General features: G+C 34.7%; 1 protein-coding gene across 6 annotated transcripts in view; it reads left to right on the forward strand.

Moving 5' to 3' along the window:
* The window catches only part of CNTLN (centlein), a 321,501-nt gene that overhangs the window by 247,827 nt on the left and 46,921 nt on the right, over window positions 1-26,753 (forward strand). For all 6 annotated transcript variants that reach the window (XR_011531332.1, XM_070589744.1, XM_070589742.1 and 3 more), the window contains 5 exons: window positions 11,689-11,880; window positions 17,798-17,895; window positions 19,359-19,485; window positions 21,084-21,221; window positions 21,804-21,989. Coding sequence is in view for 5 of the 6 variants with exons in the window: in XM_070589744.1 (XP_070445845.1) it covers window positions 11,689-11,880; window positions 17,798-17,895; window positions 19,359-19,485; window positions 21,084-21,221; window positions 21,804-21,989 (741 nt within the window). In the remaining variant the exon portion in view is untranslated. The remainder of the gene's footprint in view (window positions 1-11,688; window positions 11,881-17,797; window positions 17,896-19,358; window positions 19,486-21,083; window positions 21,222-21,803; window positions 21,990-26,753) is intronic.

A 26,753-nucleotide genomic window follows, 5' to 3' on the forward strand; every position in this document is an offset into this window, starting at 1 on the left:
TAATCCTTCCATTGCTGCCCTTCTGAGTCTCAGTCCTCTCTTGATTTCTTGGCTGCAGTCTCAATTTAAAGTGATGACTGCACCAAGGTAAACAAAATCTTTAACAATTTCAGTGTCTTCATTGTCTGTGTTAAAGTTGTGTAGTTCTTTGGTAGGCATAATTTTTGTCTTCTTGGTTTTCAAATGCAGTCCTGCTTTTGCACTTTCTTTCACTCTTGTCAGAAGTTGTTTCAAGTCATTGCTGCTTTCTGCCAGTAAGATGGTGTCATCTTCATATCTTAGATTGTTGATATTTCTTCCACCAATTGTCATAGCACTTATTGTAGTTTATTGTTATATATTTCTAGAGTAGTGGCTACCTAAAGGCAAGGATTATAACTTTTTATTTTATCATTGAAAACAGAGCTGGTGCAGTGGTACTACAGTAGCACTTATTTGCATTTCCCTGATGATTGGTGATGTTGAATATCTTTTCATGTGCTATTGGCCATCTGTATATCTTCTTTGGAAAAGTGTCTGTTGACATTCTCTGCCCATTTTTTAATCAAGTTGTTTTTTTGTTCTTGTTGAATTGTGTGAATTCTTAATATATGTTAGAGATTATAAACAAAAAGAATGAATAACAGATATTGAGTCAGTTTCTGAATCTAGAGATTCCCTATCAAAATCTTCCAGAAATTGTAAAGTTGGGGAGCAGAATAAAAGAAATTTATGAACGAACTCCCATGTAAGAGAACAAGGGAAAGTCCATGACGAGATGCTTATTTACCTGTTCATGGGATTCCACAGTTACTGTTGAGAGCAACAAAAGGAAGCTTCTGACCAGAGGCTTTTTGCTTGACAATTAAACTACAAAATGCAGGTCTAGTAGAGGTAATTTATGTTTTTAGCTTAGAAAATGGAACTATATATATTTTTTATTGAAGTCTTAATAGTTTATAACATTGTAAAATTTCAGTTGTACATTATTATTTGCCAGTTACCATAGAAATGGGTCCCTTTACCCCTTATGCCCACCCCCCCAACCTCTTTGCCCTCTGGTAATCTCTAAACTATTCTCTTTGTTCATGTGTTAGTTTATTTTCCACATATGAGTGAAATCATATGGTGTTTCTATTTCTCTGTCTGGCTTATTCACTCAACATAATACCCTCAAGGTATATCCGTGTTGTTGCAAATGGGACGATTTTGTCCTTTTTGTGGCAGAGTGGTATTCCATTGTGTATATATGTGTGTGTGTGTGTGTGTGTGTGTGTGTATATACTTCTTTATCCAGTCATCAATCGATGGGCACTTGGGTTGCTTCCACTTCTTGGCTATTGTGAATAATGCTGCAGTGAACATAGTGGTGAATAAGTCTCTTTGAATTGTTGATTTCAAGTTCTTTGGGTATATAGCCAGTAGTGGGATAGCTGGGTCATATGGTATTTCTAATTTTAATTTTTTGAGGAATCTCCATACTGTTTTCTATAGAGGCTGTACCAGTTTGCATTCTCACCAGCAGTGTTAAAGATTCCCTTGATTCCCTTGATTCCCTTTTCTTCACATCCTCTCCAACGTTTGTTAATTTTTTGTCTTGGTGATTCTAGCCATTCTAACAGGTGTAAGGTGATATCTTAGTGTAGCTTTTATTTGCATTTCCCTGATGATGAGTGATATTGAACATCTTTTCATGTGCCTATTGGCCATCTGTATATCTTCTTTGGAAAAATGTCTGTTCATATCCTCTGTCTATTTTTTGATCAAGTTGTTTTTTTGTTGTTGAATTGTGTGAGTTCTTTATATATTTTGGAGATTAACCCCTTGTCGGATATATGATTTGCAAATATTTTCTCCCAATTGGTGGGTTGTCTTTTCATTTTGTTCCTGATTTCCTTTGCCTTACAGAAGCTCTTTAGTCTCATGAAGTCCCACTTGTTTATTTTCCCTTTTGTTTCCCTTGTCCAAGTAGACATAGTATTCTAAAAGATCCTTCTAAAGCTGATGTCGAAGAGTGTACTGCCTATATTTTCTTCTAGGAGTTTTATGGTTCCAGGTCTTGCCTTCAAGTCTTTGATCCATTTTTAGTTAATTTTTGTGTGTGGTGAAAGATAATGGTCTACTTTCATTCTTTTGCATGTGGCTGTCCAGTTTTCCCAACACCATTTATTGGAGAGTTTTCCTTTCTCCATTGTATGTTCTTGGCTCCTTTTTTGAAGAGTAGCTGTCCGTAGATGTTTGGCTTTATTTCTGGGCTTTCAATTTTATTCCATTAATCTGTGTATCTGTTTTTGTACCAATACCATGCTGTTTTGATTATTATAGCTTTGTAGTATATTTTGAAGTCAGGGATTGTGATGCCTCCAGCTTTGTTATTTTTCTCAGGATTGCTTGAGCTATTCAGGGTCTTTTGTTGCCCCATATGAATTTTAGGATTCTTTGTTCTATTTCCATGAGGAATGTCATTGGTATTCTGATTGGGATTGCATTGAATCTTCAGATTGCTTTAGGTAGTATGGACATTTTAACTATATTGATTTGTCCAATCCATGTGCATGGAATATCTTTCCATTTCTTTAGGTCATCATCAATTTCCTTCAATAAAGCCTTACGAAAGACTAGTTTTCAATGTGTAGGTCTTTCACTTCCTTGGTTAAATTTATTCCTAGGTATTTTATTTGTGATATTTTTGTTGTGATTGTAAATGGAATTATATTATTGACTTCTCTTTGTGTTTGTTCATTATTAGAGTATAGAAATGCAAGTGATTTTTCTAAGTTGATTTTGTACCCTGCAACTTTGCTGTAGTTGTTGATTATTTCTAATGGTTTTCTGATTGATTCTTTATGGTTTTCTATATACAAAATCATGTCATCTGCTAACACCAAGAGTTTCACTTCTTCATTGCCTATTTGGATTCCTTTTCTTTCTTTTTCTTGCCTAATTGCTCTGGCCAAAACTTCCAGTAGTATGTTGAATAAGAGTGGCAAGAGTGGACACCCTTGTCTTGTTCCTATTCTCAGAGGGATGGCTTTTCGTTTTTCTCTGTTGCATACAATGTTGGCTGTGGGTTTGTCACATATGTCCTTTATGATGTTGAGTTACTTTCCTTCTATATACATTTTGTTTGGAGCTTTTATTGTAAATTGATGTTGAATCTTGTCAAATGCTTTCTCTGCATCTATTGAGGTGATCATATGGTTTTTATTCCTCATTTTGTTAATGTGGTGTATCACATTGATTGAACCATCCCTGTGTCCTTGGTATAAATCCTACTTGATCATGATGTATGATCTTTTTGATGTATTGCCTTATTAGAGTTGCCAATATTTTGTTGAGGATTTTTGCATCTGTGTTCATCAGTGATATTGGCCTGTAATTTTCCTTCTTCGTGTTGTCCTTGTTTGGCTTTGGGATCAGGGTGATGTTAGCCTCATAAAATGTGTTAGGAAGCATTCCATCTTCCTCAGCTGTTTGGAATAGTTTGAGAAGGTTAAGTATTAAATCTTCTTTGAATGTTTGATAGAATTCTCCAGAGAAGCCATCTGGTCCTGGACTCTTATTTTTTGGGAGGTTTTTGATTACTGTTTCAATCTCTTTATTTGTGATTGATCTATTCAGATTTTTTATTTCTTCTTGATTCCATTTTGAGATGTTGTATGAAGCTAAGAATTTATCCATTTCTTCTAAGTTATCCAATTTGTTGGCATATAGATTTTCATACTATTCTCTTATAATCCTTTGTGTTTCTGTGCTGTCCATTGTAATTTCTCCTCTTTCATTTCTCATTTTATTCATTTGAGTCTTCTCTATTTTTTTCTTAGTGACTCTGGCTAAAGGTTTGTCAATTTTTTTTATCTTCTCAAAGAACCAGCTCCTTGTTTCATTGATGCTTTCTACTATCTTTTTTGTTTCAATTTCCTTTATTTCTGCTTTAATTTTTATTTCCCTCCTTCTGCTGACTTTGGGCTTTGTTTGTTCTTCTTTTTCTAATTCTGCTAGTTGTAGTTTAAGATTGCTTATTTGAAATTTTTCTTGTTTGTTAAGGTGGGCCTGTATTGCTGCAAATTTCCCTCTTAGGACCATTTTTGCTTCATCCCATATGATTTGGTATTGTGTATTTTCATTTTTATTTGTCTACAGATATTTTTTGATTTCTCCTCTAATTTCTTCAATGACCCATTGGTTCTTTGGTAGCATATTGTTTCGTCTCCACGTATTTGTCACTTTCCCAGCTTTTTTCTTGTAATTTATAGTTTCATAGCGTTATGGTCGGAAAAGATGCTTGATATGATTTCAACCTTCTTAAATCTATTGAGGCTTGCCTTGTTTCCCTCATACAGTCTATCCTTGAGAATGTTCCATGTGCACTTGAGAAGAATGCGTATTCTGCTGTTTTGGGATGGAGTGTGCCATATATATCTGTTAAGTCCGTCTGCTCTAGTTTTTCATTTATATCCACTATTTCCTTGTCAACTTTCTGTCTGGATGATCTATCCATTGATGTAAGTGGGCTGATAAGGTCCCCTACTATTATTGTGTTGTTGTTAATATCTCCTTTTAGTTTTGTTAGTAGTTGCTTTATGTACTTTGGTGTTCCTGTGTTGGGTGCATGTGTATTTATAAGTGTTATATCTTCTTGTCGGAGTGTCCCTTTTATGATTATATGCTGCCCCTCTTTGTCTCTCATTGCCTGTTATATCTTGAAGTCTGCTTTGTCTGATATAAGTATGACGACACCTGCTTTCTTGTTTGCTATTAGCTTGGAGTTTTGTCTTCCATCCCTTCACTCTGAGCCTGTTTTTGTCTTTTGAGCTGAGATGTGTTTCCTGGAGGCAGCTTGTTATTGGGTCCTGTTTTTTAATCCATCCCACTACTCTGTGTCTTTTGATTGGAGAATTCAATCCATTTACATTTAGAGTGACTATTGATACACGAGGGCTTAATGCTGCCATTTTATCACTTGTTTTCTGGTTGTCCTGTATTTCCCTTGTTTCTCGTCCTCTGTATTTCAGACGACCAATTCAGTTCTGTTTTCTCTTTATTTATCATTTGTGTCTCTTTTCTGATTATTTTTTTAGTGGTTACCATGAGGTTTGTATTAAAAATCTTGTAAATAATATAGTCCATTTTCTGATAGCCTCTTATTTCCTTAGTCTAATCTGACTCCATCCCTTTCCTCTTCCTCTTCTAAGTTGTAGTTCTCACAACTTATTCCATCTTGTGTTGTGAGTTTGTGTTTAACATGATGCGATTATATTTATTTTTGATGTTTTCCTTCTCTTTATCTTTAATGTTATAATTTTTTGCTAACCTGTTCCCATAGAGAGCTGCAATTTTCTGATTTTGTCTGCCTATTTGTCTCCTTGCTCGAGGCTTTGTAAACCCTTTCTTTTTTTTTTTCACGTGTGAGCGCCATCCTGATCAATTCTTGTGGGCTGGGGGGTCTTGTGTCTTGTGGTGATGAACTCCTGCAGCTTTTGTTTATCTGGGAAAGTTTTTATTTCTCCATCATATCCAAAGGATATTTTCACTGGATAGAGTATTCTTGGCTGAAAATTTTTGTCTTTCAGAATTTTGAATATATTGTTCCACTCTCTCCCAGCCTGTAAAGTTTCTGCTGAGAAATCTGCTGAAGGCCTGATAGGGGTTCCTTGTAAGTTATTTTCTTCTGCCTTGCTGCCCTTAATATTTTTTCTTTCTTTTTGACTTTTGCCAGTTTTACTACTCTATACCTTGGAGAAGGTCTTTTTACATTGATATAATTAGGAGTTATATTAGCTTCTTTTACTTGTATTTCTAGCTCCTTCTCCATGTTTGGGAAGTTCTCAGCTATTATTTCTTTAAACAAGCTTTCTGCTCCATTCTCCCTTTCTTCTCCCTCTGGAATACCTATTATCCTTATGTTACATTTCCTAATTGAGTTGGATATTTCTTGGAGAATTTCTTCATTTCTTTTTAGTCTTAGTTCTCGTTCCTCCTTCATCTGAAGTATTTCTATATTTATGTCCTCTAGACTGCTAATTCTATCCTCCATAACATCAGCTCTGTTATTCAGGTAGTCCAGATTTTTCTTTATCTCATTCATTGTGTTTTTTGTCTCCAACATATCTGATTGGTTTTTCTTTATAGTTTCAGTCTCTTTTGTGAACAATTCCCTCTGTTCATTAATTTTATTCTTCGTTTCATTCAACTGTCTACCTGTGTTTTCTTGTAAGTTCTTGAGGTTTTTTATGATAGCTATTTTGAATTCTCTGTCATTTATATTGTAAAGTTCTGTGCCTTCTGGGTTGGTTTCTGGGTGCTTGTCATTTTCCTTCTCATCTGGAGTATTAATATATTTCTTCATACTATTTGATGGCATGGACTTGTGCCATTGCATAGTGGTAGTTTCTGGTTGCAGCTTCCACCTACCGCCACTTGTGGAGGTTGATCAGGAGCTGTGTATTCTGAGCCCACTGCACTCGCTGGCATCTATGCCTGTCCTTAGAATCTAAGCTGACAGGTCCTGTCTGTAATTTCCAGTTTGCTCACTCATAGCTGCTGCTTTTCGAATGTATGCATAGGTGCTCTGGCTGACCGGCTGAGCTTGAGTGCTGGGCGGAGGCAGGAGTGCTTTCTTTCATGTGCACGATCCCGGGGGCATTCTCACTCTGCCCTCACTATCTGCCCTCCTGGCGTGCTCGCTTGATGAAGACACCCCCACCATAGCTTAGCCACCTCTGCATGGAACTTTCCCATGGGCTGTGAGGGAACTTGGAGAGTGAATGTGTTCTACTGGGAGCCAGCCCTCCTGCCTCAATTCTCAGAGCTGCACATAGTCCCATGCCCTGGGTCGCTGCCATAGGGGGAGGGAGAGGAAATCCCCTTACCTCCTTCCATTTCCTCCTGGGTGATCCAGAGCCTCCACCTTCAGGCGTATGGCTGTGTGGATCTCTCAGATGTCTTTTGTGTTGTGTGAGTGTCCTCTATTCATTTGTGAATGTCCTTTTCATTGTATCTTAGGGAGGAGAGTCTGAAAGAACAGCTCACTCCATCATGATGCTGACGTCACTTGTGTAATAATACTTTTTAAGCAATTGAAGAAATAAAATTAACACAAAACTATGGATAAGGAAAAGAAAGTTAAACCAGAATGAAGATATTATATAGACTATACACTATGGGGTTTGGGATACTTGCTTAAGATGGGGCACGGTGGTAATAGGGAACAAGGGATAGTTTTAAGAAAGGGGACGAGTTTTTAAAAATTGGGACTCATATTAGTTTTCCATGCTACATAACAAATTACCACAAATCTACCAGCTTAGAAACAACATATACACATATCACTTCACAGTTTCCATGGGTCAGGAGTCTGGCACATCTTAGTGGGGCCCCCTGCTCAGAGTATCACAAGGCTGCAATTAGTGTGTCAGCCAGGCTGCCTTCCTTTCTGGAGCTCAGGCTTTCCTTCCAAGTTCATGTGTTTGTTGGAAAAAATCAGTTCCTTGTGGTTGTAGGACTGAGGTCCCTGTTTTTTGGCCCGCTGCTGGTCAAGGACCATTCTCAGCACTTGAGGCCTTCCTTAGGTCCTTACCTTATAGCTCCCTCCATAGTACTCTCATAACATGGCAACTTACTTCTTCAATGCCAGCAGGAGAATCTCTTTGACCTCAGAAGGGGCCCTGGCCTTGTTTTACAGGGCTCACCTGATTAGGTCAGGATCAACCAGGACAATCATGCTTTTGATTAATTCAAAGTCATGTGATTTGGGACCATAATTTACATCTACAGAATCCCTTTTGCATATAACATAATGTGAATAATGTAATCATGGGAGTGATAGCCCATTATATTCATGATCCCACTCACCTACCAGAGGAGAGTATTATACAAGGGCATAGGTCATTGGGCATCATCTGACAATTCTGCCTACCACAGTGCTCATTATTGAAGAATGAATTCTCCAATATATTCTTGTTTCTTCTTACAGTTGCTTAGAGGTTTCTTTTCTTTTCAGAGACTTATATGTTCTCTCTCCTCAATGCTATATATTTAAATAAATAATTAATAGCTAGTGAAATATTAAACTTTTATAGTGTTAAGTTCTATTTTATAACCTTTGGTTAGAATAATTGACTACACATCAATCAATACAAATCTCAGTATTTATTCTCATTGAAGTCAACTTTTAAATTGAAATAGACTTTTAAAAGATTGTGGGGGGATCGCACTGCTGGAGATGTAAAGAGTCAGAGTAACACATCTGCCTTCAATAAGCTTGTAGCATAATAGAGAATCCTAAATTGAGATCAAACAAATACTCTCACTTAAGGTAAAATAAGGTTTCTATCATGAGAGAAATTATAGGATTATTATATGTGTATGTGTGTGTGTGTACCAAAGTTTTTGTTAATCCAGGTCCTCAGCCCTTTAAGACACTTCTCAGACTCTATATGGTAGCATTTACCACAAGACAATGATGCTAACAATAATGCTGTAAATTTAAAACTTACCAAGTACTATCATAGAATTTGTTTTTAAATCTGCACTCAAAATTACCTTTGCTAGGTAGGCAAGCATCATCTCTGTTTTTAAATGAGGAAACAAAGTCAAGGGCTTGTTCAGCATCATTCAGCTGGTAAGCAGTAGATCCAAAACTAGAATCCAGAAATTATGACTCTTCTATTTGTTTTATTATTATTTGTGGTTTTAATATAATATGACTTACTATTTTTAAATCTTTGATTAGAGATGGAAAGGTAATAATATAGAAATAGAAATCATCCTTCTAATAAAAAAGAAAAATAACAATTTTAAGAGTAATCTTTATTGGTAGATTTTATAGCACAATCTCTTTCTATCAAGGTCACCACAAAAGTGACCTCATATGCCACACCAAATGTAAACAAAAGAAAGTTATTTATGCTTCTTGTCTTATCTATAGTATTTCTCAAATAAGAAATAGATTGTTTAAACTGAGAGAAGTTAGTAATAGAGCTGTAATTATTTGTCCAAAATTCTAAGGGATAATCAAAGTATTCCAAACTGATGGAATATATGATTTGCCTATTTCTTCTATTTTGACAGGTGCTCTGGTAGCATTTCTACACATATATAACTGATATTAGAAATATGATTTAAAGATTGTACATTTTAAATATTTTTAAATCAAAACATGATTTGTATTTTAATAAATTACAAGTCATTTGGTTTACTGTCTCCGTAATTTCAGTGTTTCTTCATTTAATACATTTTATATTGTTAAATTGAAATTAAAATCTACATATACTTGTTTTTTAGAGAAATATGTTTATTGGCTTGGTCTTTCCTCAATGAAGAATATATTATAGTGTCAAGTTCTGCCACTGGGAAGGGATAGACAGAAATCTAATGGCGTACAAGTTTAACAAATGAGGGAAGCCACTGGAGCTGTTCAAGGAAGAAAAGAGCCTCCTCGAAGTTTTTTCTTTTTTGTTTCCTAAGATTCCATCTAGACTTGTAGCCATGAGTTATGTCTTACCAAATCAAAATCTCAAAAAGTCTAATTTAGATACAGTGTTAACTTCAAGATTGATAAATACTCCAGTGCCCACTACTTCAGTAAAAGCTAATATTATTACATTGCTAATAAAAGTGTTTTTTAATTTATATGGTGATAATCCAATAGAAAGTTTATAAACACAGGCTGAAATCAATGTGTCTTTATAGCACCATCCTTGCTACAAATAGGGAGTCTTGAAGTTTTGAAACCTTTCTTTTGGTTCTCACTATACAGAAGGCTTTGTTTTTAGATATTGTGGAGAATATATAAGTAAACAAAGGCAGAGTCTCTCTCGGGATTTACTAGGGTTCGTGGTTGAGAAACAGGCACAGTGCTCTGGAAGCTAAGAGAATGGAGAAGCTACTTTGTTGAAGAAAAAGAGAAGAAAGAACAGAGATGGCTTCTTAAGGAGAAAATGCTAAGTTGCTCTTTAAGCATGAGAAATTTCAGCAGAAGGAAACACCATGTCTAGATGCATCAGTGTAGAGATGGAAGACAGGTTTGGGGAAGGGCAGGCAAGTTGGACTTCAAGTGATGTCCGACTGAAACACAAATAGAAGCTAAATCTTAGAGAGCCTTATTCTGACCACAAACACCTGAGCTTTATTTTGTTGGGCTGAGGAACTCCAGAACGGTTTGAATAAGGGAGTGATAGGTCAGTGTTGTTTTAGGAAGTTGTATAAAAGATTATTTGAAGGCAGGGAAAGGTTGTGGGGAGGGGAAGGGTTACTGCCGAAGTCTTAGTGGGATAATGAGTCTTCATTAGGAAGGCGGCAGAAGGGAATGGATATGAGAAACGTGTTACCTAATTTACAGAACCTGACAATTGATGGGACATAGAGAATTCATAAACAAAGAGGGAGATAGATTCAAGCCTGGATGATAACCAGGAAGATTTTCAGGTTTGGGGAAACTGTGAGTTTGCTTTTAGATACTAATTATTAAGTACCTTTGGGACAATTCATGAATGAATATTTCCTGAAAATGTATAGAACCATGCTTTTAGATCGTAAGTTAAAATATAGCCAAAGGAATAAGTTTTTTCACCAAAACATACTTTTTTATTTGACAAAAACATAGTTTAATCTCAAATATGTCAAGCCCTAGTTTTGAATCTGTGATCTAAAATATTCATATTTAACAGTATACACAAGTATACACAAATACATATGTAACAAAGATTTATTGGTATAAATTCCAGGAGTTGTGTTTAAATATAGTGTTAATGCTTAACTTATTATGTCTCATATTTATACCGCTGTACATGTTAGCTACATCTTTTGCTGTTTTAATTAGAGTTCTTAACAAAGAAAGATTATTTTACCCCTCTGAGAGATTTCACTACCATTTTGTCTAATTGTTCCTTATGTTAAACTACCACAGTATAAGCTTCTTTGGAATAATAAAATAGTAGTGCGGTTATCCTCTTAAGGACTTCTAAGTTGTTGTATCATTACAGCCTGGTGGCATTCTGCTGACTGCAGATTGGTGAGCGAGAAGGGCTAACATTAACTGTTTCATAAAAATATTACCAGTATGCCATTTAGTAAAATGTTTGTGTTATTAAAAATTCAAATGTAAAAGGTTTAGTGCAATCTACCTCAACATTACAAAGAGGACTTGTCAACTATCAATCACGTGCAGAAGACTGAGCAAATTTGTTTGTACGCTATTTATTTGAACTAAATCTCTAATAAGCCTCTTCTACTAATTGGACTTAACATTTATGTTGCTAAATGAGAAGCATTTTGGCTGCTATATAGGGTGGTAAGACCTACCCAGTGGAATAAACAACTAACATCTGTTATCCCATCCTGCTCCAGCTTAGCTTTTACCAGTTAAGTACATCAGCCCTGAAGTCAAGGTTATCAAATATGTGAATCACTGGCTCACCCATGTATATGCGAAGGCAAAGAAATAGCACATCATGAGTAAAGACCAGACAACGAAAAGATAGCAATTTCAGCTGGTCTCTTTTGTTTTAACCTCTACAAGTCCCAAAACCTTAAGCAAAAACTGGTAGAAATAATAATTTTTGTGAAGTTTTTACAGTAACTAGTCTTATAATTAATTTCTTTTCTTTAGTATTTTCCTACCTGTAGAATTTTGAATGCTGACAATTATTAGATTAAATGCAATTACTTTTATAATATATTTGTGTTTATTTTATTTAAAAAAAAAAGAAACTAAATTTGGATTTGGCTGCGCTTCGGAAAGAAAAAGAAGATTTACTGAAGAAATTAGAGTCCTCATCTGAAATCACAAGTTTGACAGAAGAAGTTTCCCAGGTAACAGTTCCACGGATGCAAGTTACATCACTTGGTACTTCAAGGAGCATGGACTTGGAAATGAAGCAATTGCAGTGTAAACTAAAGGTGATTATAAATTTTATTAAAGATGAAAACACATTTAAGTCAATGAATCCTTAAAGACAAGTTTGTATGAATTCTAATTTAATTCTATAACAAAGGTAAATTATAGTATAAATAATCCAAAGTTATTAATACTACATTTAACCTCATCGTTCTATTTTAGCCTGGTAGATTCTTACCTAGTAACTTATAATACTGTTCTCCGAAAAATTGACAAGACACCATATATCCTAATTTAGGAGATGATGGAAACTGGCCGTTGTCATTCTATTCCACTATTCAAGTCCTGTCTGCCCCCCATTCCTCCCTCCACTGAACAGATTCCTTTCAAACATGTAATGTATTAACATAAATAGAATTGCTTCCCTCTGCACACTTGCTGTTATTTTAATTTGGTGGTTGTTGGTTGGAGATGGGGAGGAAGGAGGGAAGTTGGGGGAGGGAGAAGAAACACAAAGGTGAGTTGGTTCAATAGATTTCAGAAAGTTAAAACTGAGAGTAAGAATAAAAAGCAAGATTTCTTTTGTTTGTAAAGAATTGTATCTAAGTTCAGGTGAAGCTGTCAACAACTTAAAAGTAAGGGTGATCTTAGTTTAAATAGAATTATCTTGTAAGAAATAGGATTTGTGAGTTTTAATCGGAAGGTTCATTTTTATGCTAGGTAAAAAAAAAGCGTTTATCCCTCCTATACTTAATTATTTTCTTTGGTGGGGATTGCTAGCTTGAAGCTAAAAGGACAGTGTATATGGGACCATATCTATGGTGAGAGTCACTAGGAAGAAAATTCTGGTTGGAAATGCACAGAATACTTCAGGAATGGAATAATTGACTGTTAAGAGGGTATTCGACTATTGAATTGGCAAATACACTCAGTTGTTTTCAATTCACAATATTATATGTGCACTCGCCAATAATAATATTTTTAAATGAAAGATTACTAATAGGATAAACTAGGATAAAGTTTAAAGTAAATTAGTGAATCATTGCTTGAAAATATTTTGCTTTATCCACTGGCATTAATTTAGATACTTCTTAAATACCGTCTTCATCAGACAGTTTTTTTTTTTTTTTTTTTTTTTTATTTTTTATTTTTTTATTTTTTTTTTCCTTTAAAGATTTTATTTTTTCCTTTTTCTCCCCAAAGCCCCCCGGTACATAGTTGTGTATTCTTCGTTGTGGGTTCTTCTAGTTGTGGCATGTGGGACGCTGCCTCAGCGTGGTGTGATGAGCAGTGCCATGTCCGCGCCCAGGATTCGATCTAACGAAACACTGGGCCGCCTGCAGCGGAGCGCGCGAACTTAACCACTCGGCCACGGGGCCAGCCCCATTCATCAGACAGTTTTTATGTGCAGAACTTGCCTCAACTACTACATTTTATAAGTTTAAATACCTTGCGTAATAGAAATGTGAGAAAAAATAGTTGTGCAACTTTGGGGGCATGTGTATTCTCTTAAAATGTGTTTCTGTCTCTGAAAAAGTGGAATAAAATGAATATTTTGTTCTCGTATCGTTCATAAGTTGAAGATTTTGTGTTTAGATTTCTATACAAAGGATGCAATCATTGAGATATTCTTTGACCCCGTCTACTACAGGGACTTTTATCCACACTTTTGTGATTCTTCTTTAAGTCTTCACAATCCTAACACCACTTTAGTTTTCACCAAGATAAAATAGAATGTTAGATCCAGTAATGTCTAATCTGACTTCAAAAAAATTTTAAATTGTTGCTAGTTTTAAATTGATTTATATTTTGCTTATTTGATTTTACTTGCTGCTAATGCTCTAACATAATTTTTGGTAATAATAGGCCCATATGAATATCTGTGAGTATTTGCATTGTGGTGTCCCATGGTATAAGTTTTTACCCATATATAAATCTCTGTCTTGCTTTGGAGGAATGTGTGGGTCACAGAGTTGAGACTAAGGGAGTGCCTAAAGCAGTTCAGATCACACTTGATGTAAGTTTGGAGTGACGTTGTCCATATCTAGCCTAGAGTCCTGTAACACTAACCAGGCTGCATAGGGACCAAAGGGTAAATCTTTACTTTTGTCTTATTTCATGTTTTAATATGGAAATTTCCTAGAAGACCAGGTACTTTTAAGTACATAATACTCTCTTCTACTACAAATTTCTGTTTTGATATTGTGTTAGTTTGCTAGGGCTGCCATACCAAAATACCACAGAGTGAGTAGCTTAATATGACAGAAATTTATTTTCTCATAGTTCTGGAGGCTGGAAGTCCAAGATCAAGATATCAACAGGTTTGGTTTCCTCTGAGGCCTCTCTCTTTGGCTTGTGGATACCCACCTTACTGCTGTGTCGTCACAATCTGTGATTGTCCCTCAATCTGTGTGGTCTGTGTCTAACCTCCTCTTGTTAGGAGGACACCGGTCATATCGGTTAAGGCCTGCCCATATGACCTCATTTCCCCTAATTACCTCTATCTCCAAATAAGTCACATGTTGAGTTACTAGGGGTTAGGACTTCAATACATGAATTTTGAGGGGACATATTTTAGCCCGTAACAGATATCAAATTGCTAACCATGATTTTCTAAGAAGTAGCTTATTTTCTGGTTGATGTTTTTATGCTTATTTGAGAAAAACTGGTTAGATTTGAATCTATTAAAGATCTACATGCATCTTTCTTATTTTATCCAATTAATATTAGACTTTTCTATGTAAATTCTTAGTATACTTCTCAGATGTGTGTGGGTCATTCAGTATCATTAGAGTGCTCATGTACCTTTTCCATATCTTCATCTTTACCCATATTAGATGTGTTTCCTCAAGGTACCAAAGTTTATATGGATAGATAATAAAATATTTAGAGACATATCAGTTCCTTCCACTGAATGATGTATACATCAGTTGTTTATATTTAATTTAATTTGTAGTTCTTTATACAATCTGGATTGAATAGTACTCCAATTTATATTTGTGCTTCTTTGACTTCCTGATTGTTATAAATATTCCTTTTGGTATATACCATGTTCTCTTCCAATTTCCCAGTAAATTAATAGTAAAGGTTAGTAGTTTTTAAACTACTACTCCTTTGTATATAATCTATTGCCTGTCTGGTTCTAACTCCTTTACCAATATTAACTCATTTAATCCTCATTTGAACCCTGTATGATAAGTTCTATTATTATCTCTATTTTGCAATTGAGAAAACTGAGACACAGAGAGAATAAGTTAATTCTCCCAGGTCACATGGCTACTTAGTGACAGAACTGAGATTAGAACTCAAACCATCTGGCTCCTGAGTCCATGCCCTTACTTATTACACTCTGCAAATTTTAAATAATATTTAATAAACAGGTAGGAAATCTCTAACCAGGATGGATTCTTGTCATGGTGACATTTTTGAAATGTGTGTTTTACTCCAGATGTTAAGTCATGCTGCAGGGAAGTATTGTGTAGTAGGAAATGGAAAAGGATCAGAGGACCTGGGTTGTGATCACTCTTTGTCCGCTGACTTCTCCTGAGACCTGATTAGGGAAGTTACTTAACTTCTCCAGAGGTCTACAGCAGCGATACCTTTCTACCCATGTCAGAAGGAGTGTTGAGAATCAAATGAAATAGCTGTGAGACTTAGAAATTCTGGCATAAGTATATATCAAGCTGGCATTTTTTTATTTACTATAATTCAGTAATCCCTCAATTATCTAGAAGTCAGAGTTATGGCATTTTCAGTCACCTAACATAACAGCCTTAAGTCTAAAAACAGAAAAGATTCAAACAGCTATCTTAAAATTCTTTTTTTTTTTTCTGTCAAAATACTGACAGGTTTCATTTACTGCCTGTTATCTTTTATTTTAAATACAGCTCTAATAAGTTTATTTATTTAACTTCTCGGCAGAAAACACCTCAAAAGCAACAAAGTAGAAGTATGCGTATTAAGGGACAGGATGATTGTTTTTAGGCGGGAATATTGACAGAAACAAGAAATTGTAACCAACAGACTGACAGAGAGAAAAAATATATATAAAAATGTTAAGGTAAAAATACAAAATTATAAAAACAGTAGTATAGGACCATTTAGAGTAGGAGTAAGTAGCCATTTATATCATAATCATTCCTAAAGACATCACTCTATGATGATATAGTGATAATATAGTTGATAAGTAATATACCATATATTTAATATACTGATAATATTTATAATATAATATCACTATATTAAAGCATCACTATTAGCTTAATGAATTGTGGATGTTCCTGTTTCTAAATGAATGAACGGTCATTCCGGAAAGAATTTAAGATTAATAAGTAAAGCAAAGCTTCAGTTATCTGGTAAACTTACTAGCGTGTAACCTCTTACTCTGGCAGTGCTAGAAATAAGACACTAGATATCACCTTAAACATGGAAAATATGGTGGAAATTTAGATTGCATTACACAAACGTGATCAAAACTTTTAACATTTGATACAGTTGTCGTGTTGAGGTAGCCTTGGGTTTTTAAGACAATTAATATCATATTTGATGTAAAAATTAAAATTACTTCAAATATTTTATTTACATAGGCTATACCAATATTTAAATATTAGATATTTAAATATTAAATATTTAAAGTCTATCTGATGAATTTGACTTCTATTTACATTGTGTGATTAATGGTTTCATCTTTTCAGATTTACATTTTTTTAGCTTTTGTCAGTCAAACCTGGGAATAGTTCTAATAGAAGCAGTTGATTGTAGTTACTAGAAAGATTAGCAAAATAACTACTCCAAATATTTTTAAAGCTATAATATTTTATATATGTTAAATATTTTTTAAAATTAACCAATGAATTACTGCATATCAACACTATCTTGTAGGTGGAAAAACTAAAGTATCAAAAAGATTAAGTGATGTGTCAGATTACATGTTTACTTGAAACTTGAGTCAAAATTGAAACTTAGGGGTCCTAACGCTCTAGTTACTCCCTCTGGCTCCTACGCTGTGCAGACAACAAATACCACAAAGCTTTGGAAAACTAATAATTATGTATAAATACTTTAATAATAAGTGGTATTATTAGTAAGTTCAAGTAAGGAAGTATTTAGCATTCATAAGATTCTGTCAGTTTTTTATTACTGTCTAAAAAGCTATCCTAAAATATAGCAGTTTAAAACAGCAGCAATTTATTATTTCTTATGTTCTGGGGGTTGACTGGGAAGTTCTTTTGCCGTTCTCTTCTGGGGTCTCTCAGATGCCTGCATTTCTCTAAACCAAGGATTGACCTGAGTGGGAAGTTCCAAGATAGCCTCACTCCCAGGTCTGGCAGCTGTCCTGTTTTCTGTCACCTGGGTGCCCCAGTACTCCTCCATGTGGCCTTTCCTCTGTATTCCTTGCAAGGTGATCCCAGGGCCATATTCCAGGAGCGCAGAGGGGCAAGCTACCAGGACTTAGGCCAAGGGTCTGGTGCTTGCACAGTGTCATTTCTGCCATGTTCTTTTGGTCAAAGCAAATCACAGCCCAGACCAGATTCAAGCGGTTGGGAGATGGATTCCTTCTCTTTGTGGGAAAGGCAGGGCATTTGTGACAATATTTAGTCTGTTATAGGCTATTAATAAATCCAGCATTAGTTTTAAGTTATCTTATTAAACCATTAAAATACTTAATTGCATACACATTTACATTTTACAAAAAACGTCTGTATTTCCTGTAAATGTATTTTGGGTGTGTATTCTTTGCAGTTGTTATATGATTACATTCTTCTACAGTTTTGGCATGTTATATAAAACTTTTAGTGTACTATAGTATTTCTATTAGAACATATAAAATAAAAGATTTAAAAATATTAAAATGTTCATTTTAATTATAAGGATAATTATTACAAATTTATTACTGTTCATGAGAATGGCATTTATTTTTGTACTGCTTTAGACCAAGATCGAAAGGTGTATTTGAATTTATGTACGTTTTTAATCTAGAATGCAACTAATGAACTCACTAAACAGTTGTCAAACGTGAAGTCTCTGAAATTTGAACTCCTGGCAAAAGAAGAACACATAAAGGAAATGCATGAAAAGTATGTTCTTTATGTTTTTATCCATTGTATTTGGTGCCACCTAGTGGCAATCACCTCTATTAAACATTGCACCTCAAGAAAATACAAACGTTAAAAATTGAATTGTCCATCCTTAGTTCGTGTTCAGGCCTACAGAGGATGAAAGTTTAAGGGATATCACAGAAAGCATGGTTGATGGCAAGTTAGTTACTATTTTAAAATTATATTTATAATATTATAGATTTTCTTTCTTACAATAAACATTTAATTTCAAATAAATATAAATTAATGGCCTGAAGACTATGAACAAAAAATTTTAGGATATGGTAATTATTTGACAAAATATGTATGTGTGGGTTGATCCTTACATTGGATTTAATGCCTAAGTTTACAAAGCTAAGATGGAAAAAGGGGAAAATTTTATTTGTATTTAAAATAACTGGAGGGTGATGAAAGTTTGTACTTAAGGTATTTATTAATAAAAGGGGTTTAAAATATTCTATCTCACTGAGTCAAAATTATTTTCTGTCTGTATCTGTTATAGATATACCAGAGCATAGAGGTGCTAACATTTTCAGCTAGAATTCCAGTGTGTCATTGATCATTTAGGATGTATGTATCTCATACACGTGCATGTATACCACATTATAAGTGAAGAGCACTTAAAAGTGATATTAATAGATAAAACTCTTAGACAAAAAGATTGGTTAATTTTTTAAACAGAGTATCTTGGAGTTTACTTATTAGATTAAGGGGAAGTCTTGCTTACTGTTTAACAGAGAGGGCTGTAAGAAATGTTTTCTGAATCCTGGCTCCTCTACCTGCTGGCTCAGTGCCTCAGTTTAGTAGTATTAGCTCTTAAAGATCTTACGAGGGTTAAATGAGTTAGTACATGAAAAGCACTTATAGCCATGACTGGCCCTAATAAGGACTCCGGAAATGTTAGCTGTTGTTATTATAGTGGGAATAGTTGTGGTGGTTGTCACTGCATCTACCATTTTGTACCTAATATGTTAGCAACTTAACCTAAACTGAAATGTCAGTTCAATCTCAAATGACATTAAATTAGAAGGTATCGTGCCTAATTTTAGTGTGTTTACATGATATTATAAGATTTTGCGTTTGTTTATTAAAGTATAGAGTTGTTTTCTCAGTGTTATGCTTTTTGGTGATCTCTATCACTTGGATTTTTCTTAGTAATGCAAGAAGATAATTTAAATATAATTTTGTTTTCATAAATTTTATTAATCTTCCTCAGTTCTTCTATTTTTTATGTTTTAATGCATATATAATACTATAATTACCAAGTCACAACTGGATTGCATATCTTACAAATATTCAAAATATTAACAGAGCAATATTTTACCCCATGCAGTTATTTTATTAATTTGCAGTTTCACTAATATCAGATAGCATTTAAAGATTAAAGGTAAGTATAGCATTGGATAATATGTGAGCTTATCCTCTTGTTTTTCCCTTTCAAGGCTGTCTCGAATGGAGAGGGACATAACCATGAAAAGACATTTGATAGAGGACTTGAAATTTCGACAGAAAGTGAATTTGGAAAGTAATGAGAGTGTTAATGAAATGTTAGAAAATCTTGAAAAAAAGGTATCAACTTTTACGTTTGTTGACACTAAAAAAAATCGATTCCCATTGTATTTACCTCCTTCACTTGAATATTCAATCTCAATAAATTTATACAAAGTATTCATAGAATATATATATACTGTTACATATAATTACATTATTTGCTCTGAAAGTACATTGTTTCAAAATTCAGGACTCCAAAATCTTATACATAATATTAGCCACACATTCTTTTTATATTTGTAAACATAAACATGAGAAGATAATCAAGTTTAAATTTTAAAGATCTTTAATATTTCTGAGATACTTAATTACAGTTTATTCAGCATTTTGTTTTATTTAAAATTACAATTTATAACGATAGAATCACACATGTAGTTTTAAATTAAATAGGTGATAACCAATAACTATCAGAAGTTCTTTAAAAATTTGTACATACCACAATTTTTTTTTTCCTGAGGAAGATTAGCCCTGAGCTAACATCTGTTGCCAATCTTCCTCTTTTTTTGCTTAAGGAAGATTAGTCCTGAGCTAACATCTATGTCAGTCTTCTTCCACTTTATACATGGGATGCTGGTCTACGTCCACACCCAGCATCTGAACCTGTGAACCTGGGCCGCTGAAGTGGAGCATGCCGAACTTAACCACTATGCCACGGGACTGGCCCCCACCACAATCTTTTTAAAGTGTGCTTTTCCCCTGTGTATACTCAATTCAGTCTACTTAGGAAGAGAGTTGTACTTAAAATAGTTGTATATTATCTGACCCCAAAGTAGAAATCAGCAATTTGCTAAAAGAGATTTTTTTTTGTTTAAAAACAAATAGGTGCTATTTGCACAAGTCATAAAGCAGCTTGTGCTTTGGCATTCACTAAATGTTATCCACTCCAGGGAGAACATCTCCTTTACTTTCCTTGTTGGAGATAAAAACGTTAAGTATCCGTTTAGCTCAAATGAATTTAAGAGAGAAAATTTTACATGAGCAAGACAAACGCATATGGATTTTCTTTCTCTTTCTCCTCCACACACCTACATAAATTATAATTACTTCCTATAGATTTTTTCAATGTTATCCTTTAAATTTTGCTCACTTTTTAATGTCAATAATCATTTCTGATAGTCTTAGAATCTTTGTATAAGTAATTATGTATCTCTAGTGGCATTAAACAGAAAAAGAAAAACTATTTCCTTTGTTATTCTTTTAAATGTATAATAAATATGTTGTATTACTTATTTAATTTTACCCTGAAAAGTACATATTATATTGGAGACTACAACTGAAAGTTATCCATACCTTGGCTTGTCTAAGAATCAAAACCGACCATCTTCTGCTTCAGGAAGTTTAGCTTAATAATTAAAAGAAATGTAGTTAAAATTAATATTGTCTTATTAGGTGGAAGACTACATGTATCAGTATTCATTTTTTTTTTCCGATTTTTGGTGTGCTATTGATTAAGGATTATTGGTCTCATTCACAATGTGAGTTCTACTAATCTTATACTTAAATTTGATATCATTTATGAGAAAATAACCATGCGTTCATTTGGTTTCTGTTGGAACAAGGACAGAATACCACTAGAATGCCTTCACCAGTAACAATTACCTTATGCCTTACTGTAGGTGCAGACATTGACTGAGGAGTGCTCCAACAAGAAGGTATCTATTGATTCACTAAAGCAGAGACTCAGCGTCGCTGTGAGAGAGAAGTCACAGTATGAACAGATGTATCAGAAAACTAAAGAGGAATTAGAAAAAAAGGTGTGTATTCAGGACGTTTTAGCTTAGAGATGGAATGTAACAATGTCTTTTTCATTTTTAAAGTTGCCAATTTTTCCTTTCCCAAACTATTATGAGTTACTTAAATGTTTCAGATAACTGCAACGAACGTTTATATCTCTACATGAAACACTAAGAATTTAACATTCAAGGTAGTGCTATATTAGAGAAACAGATTTTGTGTCTTGATAATTTCTTATAAATGAATTCTATTGTTAAGAACTGGCACAAGTGGATATAAATCTTTTAGGTCCACCTAAACTTATAAACTAATTAAACATTGCCATTTACTATATGAGATCTTTTGGTCTAAAATAGCTTCCATATCTTTAATGATTTATTATTTTTAAAAAGCATATACTAATTTTGATGATAAATATATAAAAATATGTGCTCAGGATATTTTATTAAAAATAAACAGAAACAACCATCAATTTTACCCAAATAAAAATAAATACATACAGAGAGAGTAATGAAATCCTTTCTTTATCTGTCACGTGTTACTAACTCTTCCAAATCTGTTTATGAAATAATTTTTATTCTGTGATTACGGGTTTTTTGCAGGATCTCAAGCTTAACATCCTAGTATCAAAAGTAAATGAGACTGAATCTGCCATGGCAGAAATTGAAACAGCAGCATCTAAACATCTTCAAGGATTAGCATTGCAAAGTGAGCAGGCCCTAGAAGGGGCACAGAAGAAGTTGCTGTTAGCCACTGAGAAAGTGGAGGAGTTCACCGTATTTGTGAAGGTTTGAATTGTTTGTGCTTTCCTAACTTGTACTTTCCTTCAGGCAGGGTAGGCAGTAGCCTACTTCAGATGATTTGGGGAATACTTTGAAGTTTCTTTCTGCTTCCTTAAACCATAAAGCATCTTCTCCTACCCTTCTCGCCACGTTCTTCAAAATTTGTCTATGAAAGATTTGTTTTTATAGCTCGAGTTTAAAATTTTTCACTTTACTGTTAGTATTCTTTTCCGAGTTTAAAATTTTTCACTTTACTGTTAGTATTCTTTTCTAAATGTCAATTTAGTTACGAAATTGTAGTAATCACATAATTAAGGCAGGTTTTAAGATGAAAGAATTAAGTCATTTCCACTCTACTCTCCTTTTGAAAATCATCAAAGCAAGAAAAACAACCGAAAACTTGCCTCATGTTTATTGAAGCTGGGAGACATCTGAACCCCAGTCCACAACCCTTCAAGACATGGAACGGATAGAGGGATGGTAAATGGCTTAGCAGAACAAAAGGAAGACAGACAGAAGTGCCTGCAAAGGGGGTACCGTCTAGAAATTACCTGACAGCTGAAGAACCCCAGAAAGGCTCAGGGATTGGCTGCGCAAGGCACTACCGAAATTGAGTGTGTTGGGGAAGGGGACACAGGGCTAAAACACGTGGTTTGTTTGCAAGTCTTTGTAAGCAGCTTTTAGACCTCTGGTCTGTCCTTCTGCCCCATACAGGCAGGCAGTATTCCTCCCTTAACCCTTCTAGAAAAATCTAAAAAGAACAGCTCTGGTTTCAGAGGTACCAGGCGCTACAGCCGAGAATCTGGGGACTGCTCTGCTCCTTTTAATCCCACGGTGAGTTGTTCACACCTCTGTTTAGTGCCTTTTATTCTACCTTGTGTTATAATTAGCAGATGAATCTGCTGCTTCTAGATAGATTGTGAGTTCCTTAAAGTCAAGGACAGTGTTTTATTCCTCTCTGCCTCCGTAACATGTACCGTTAGTGCCTCGCAAAGAGTTGGCATGTGATAATGATCACTAACTAATCAAAGTAAATTTCCATTAGGAATGTGAAATTTTAATGATAGTCCTTTTGGCCTTTAAAAATAAGAGTTTAAACAGTTTTGACTACAGTAGTAGAATAACTCTGCTTTCTCCCATTTCTCCTGAAATCACAGTGTTCTTTTTTTTTTAACGAATCTATGATGAGATTCCTCATGCAACTTTTCCTTCAGATGGCATGCATTAGTAAATACTGGCATATCTTAGCAGTAGAAATGTACTTAAATATATAAAATATTTTCAATTTGTGGACTCTTTATAAAATGAAACGTTAAATGTCCTCCTATGGAGTAAAATAACATCACCACTTACTGTCTCTTTTCCCAAATAACACCACTATTATTTGAACTGTTCGATTACACTTGCCACACATATATATTTTTAAAAGTATATTACTTTATATATATTAATATGTTAGTGTTTTCAAATAAGGTTCTTTTCTTTTGTTCTCTTCTCTTCTCGTCTCTTCTCGTCTCTTCTCGTCTCGTCTCGTCTCGTCTCGTCTCGTCTCGTCTCCTCTCCTCTCCTCTCATCCCCTCCCCTCCCCTCTCCTCTCCCTCCCCACCTTCCCCTCCCCTCCCTCTAGATCGGTCAGTAGTTTGGCATCTCTTAAGCCCCCGGTAAGGAAGGTCCTCTGCTCGACATATAGTAGAATATTTTTGAATCTCCTTATCCCCTTAAGTATTGACCTTATTTATCAGACATAACGTTCCTGGGCTTATAGATTGAATATAAGGTGGAAAATAACTGGATCTTATGTATAATGTGATATTCTTCATTCCCCTAAAAATAGGAGTTTACAACCTTTTATGCCAGTGTTAGTAGTACACCATTTAGAACAAATCCCTTACCTTGTTTCTTTGGAAATCATTGATACCTTGGGAGTCTTCTCATTTTAAAAATATCTACAAAATGAATGAAATAAAACATTTTATCTCTTTTAACAAAGGTTTCACCTGGTGTAAAGTCAAACCAATAATTCTTGCCTCAGAGGACCCTAAATGATTGCAGAGTATTAATTTTAGTAAATGTAATTTACCTTTTCCAGATTTAAAATGTCATTTCTTCCAAATGCTTCTTGAATAGTCCCACTGTTTAACTTATGATAAGCGTTCTCATTGAATATTGTCATTATTTTACTCATGGTATAGAACCATTTTTATTATGCCTTTTAGCTTCATAAATCTTTGTTTTCTTGTTTTATATTCAGCTTAGGGTTTTGTTTATTGAATTTTTAGCCAAGATGTAAAATATGAAATATATGATTATAAGATTTATTCAAAATGCTAATTATTGTTTTTCCTGAAATATTCTTTGAATGTGTCCTTTTTATTTTTTTAAATTTTATTTATTTGCTTATTTTGTGTGTGAAGAAGATTGGCCCTGAACTAACATCCATTGCCAATCCTCCTCTTTTTGCTGAGGAAGATTAGCCCTGAGCTAACATCTGTGCCCATCATACTCTGTTTTGTATATGGGATGCTAACACAGCATGGCTTGATGAACAGTGCTAGGTCCACACCCGGGATCTGAACCTGAGAACCCCGGCTGCCAAAGCAAAGTGTGCAAACTTAACCACTATGCCATTGGGCCAGCCCCAGAATGTGTCCTTTTTAAAAAGAAGAATTGATAACTGGAAGTTTTTAAAACAGAAAAATGAATTTTATGACTAGATATCTGATTATTCTGGACTTGATGAAGTTTCATGACCTCCATGATAGTGTAATGGGTGTGCTTCTTCACATAAAATAATTTAGCCAAAATTATCTCTTAAAAAACAAACTTTTTATTTATGTCCAAGGATATAAACAATATTTAATGATAAAGTGAGTATCTAATCTCTAGTTGTTCACACGTGACTTATTGGCTTTTCATATTTTTTACCAGCAATGATATATTAAGTGTTTTAATAGATAAATTCAGGATTGCTGTGGTTTTGTGGCTTTTTTTAATTTGAGTAATGTATTAAAGATTCTATAATAGGGAAAGATAATAGATACAGGTAAACTATTTTTAGTATTCTTTCAGAACTTTTCCACTTTGTTTCAGTTTGATATTTAGATTGCCTGAGTTAGAATCGACTGATTCTATTGCTTTTAAATAAAAATGCATAATTTTTGTCCCGAAATCAACTTATTAAATCAACCTCTTGGTTGGGGTAGGACCCAAGAATCTGCATTTAACATGTTAACTGGGTGATTACTATGTGTAGTGTAGTTCTAAAAACGTTGCCTTAAATTTTTCTTATAAATTGAATTAAATAACAAAATATATGTTGTTTGGTGTTTAATAGCACCTCTTACCACTCATGACTTTTAATGATAATTTGACATTTGTTTTTCTTAACTGTGTTTTAGGGTCAACGTGTAGTTGATACTGGCAGCACTTGCTGCTTAATCTATTTCTCTAATAAAGGGCCACCAGCAGATTAATGTCAAAACCAGAAACATTGGCAGAGACTGGATATTTGAGTCTGAGGAATGAGATTATATCATCCTTGCCTTCCTCGCACATATGACCTTAGGACTAGGTAGGAATGCTCAGGAGCCACCATCTGAGGCAACATACCATCAGTGACATCTTAAATCCTACCACATTAGATCAAAACTTCCACCTTTTTAAAAATTTAAAACCTTCCATAATTTGACCCTGTTTATCCTGCCTAGAATCTAATCTTCTTTCCCACCACTCTCCAACTTTTACTCATATTGTGTTCAGTCCTGCCTTTGTTCAAGTTCTCTCACTCAACATGCCCTTCCCTCTTGCTCTAAATCCTTCAGATTTAGCTCAGTGCCCTCCTCTTTCCTGAATCCTTTCTTCAGCTCTGTGGTTAAGAGGAAAAAGCCCCGCTCTACCAGTTACTAGCTATGTTATTTCAGGCAAGTGACTTAACCCTCTGTGCCTCAGTTTTCCCATCTATAGAATGAGTGGTCATAATGGAACATACCCAAGGCAAGGATTTAAATAAGTTAACTTAGATAGAGCTCAAAACATTGGTCTATATACTAGAAGTGCTAAGCGTCAGCTAGTAGTAATAGTATGGCTCTCATTTATCTCTTGAATATTTACTGTGTGTACCACATAAATTAACATATAACCCTTGACTCCTGTATTTTTCTTTTTGTTTCGAGTAGATTATAGCCAGCTTGAAGGCAGGGACATTGTCATTCGTTATCCCCAAAGTACTGGCACATAATAGGATTCATTAAAAGCTTTTTTTATTTTTTTTGAGTAAGATTAGCCCTGAGCTAACTACTGCCAATCCTCCTCTTTTTGCTGAGGAAGACCGGCCCTGAGCTAACATCCATGCCTATCTTCCTCTACTTTAAATGTGGGTTGCCTACCACAGCATGGCTTGCCAAGCAGTGCCCTGTCCACACCCGGGATCCCAGCTGGTGAACCCCGGGCCGCCAAGAAGCGGAACACGCGCACTTAACTGCTGTGCCACCAGGCCGGCCCCAGATTCATTAAATTCTTGAGGAATTGATTTTATATCTGCTCCAGGAATGGTACTGGACACACAATCACTGCTCAGATTGAAAACTCTGTGAAGGCAAGAGCTGTGCACGTTCTCTAATGGGCACCATTAAAGAATGTGCATAGTTCCTATATGGAACATTATGATCACCAGGACTCTGTGCAGAGCTTATTAGGGTACCATGTACACAAAAGTACTTAATAAATATTATTAGTAGTATTAATAGTAATAATGTTTGTTCTGGCCCTATT

This window comes from Equus przewalskii, chromosome 22 (assembly GCF_037783145.1).
Source record: "Equus przewalskii isolate Varuska chromosome 22, EquPr2, whole genome shotgun sequence".
NCBI classification, from domain to species: domain Eukaryota; kingdom Metazoa; phylum Chordata; class Mammalia; order Perissodactyla; family Equidae; genus Equus; species Equus przewalskii.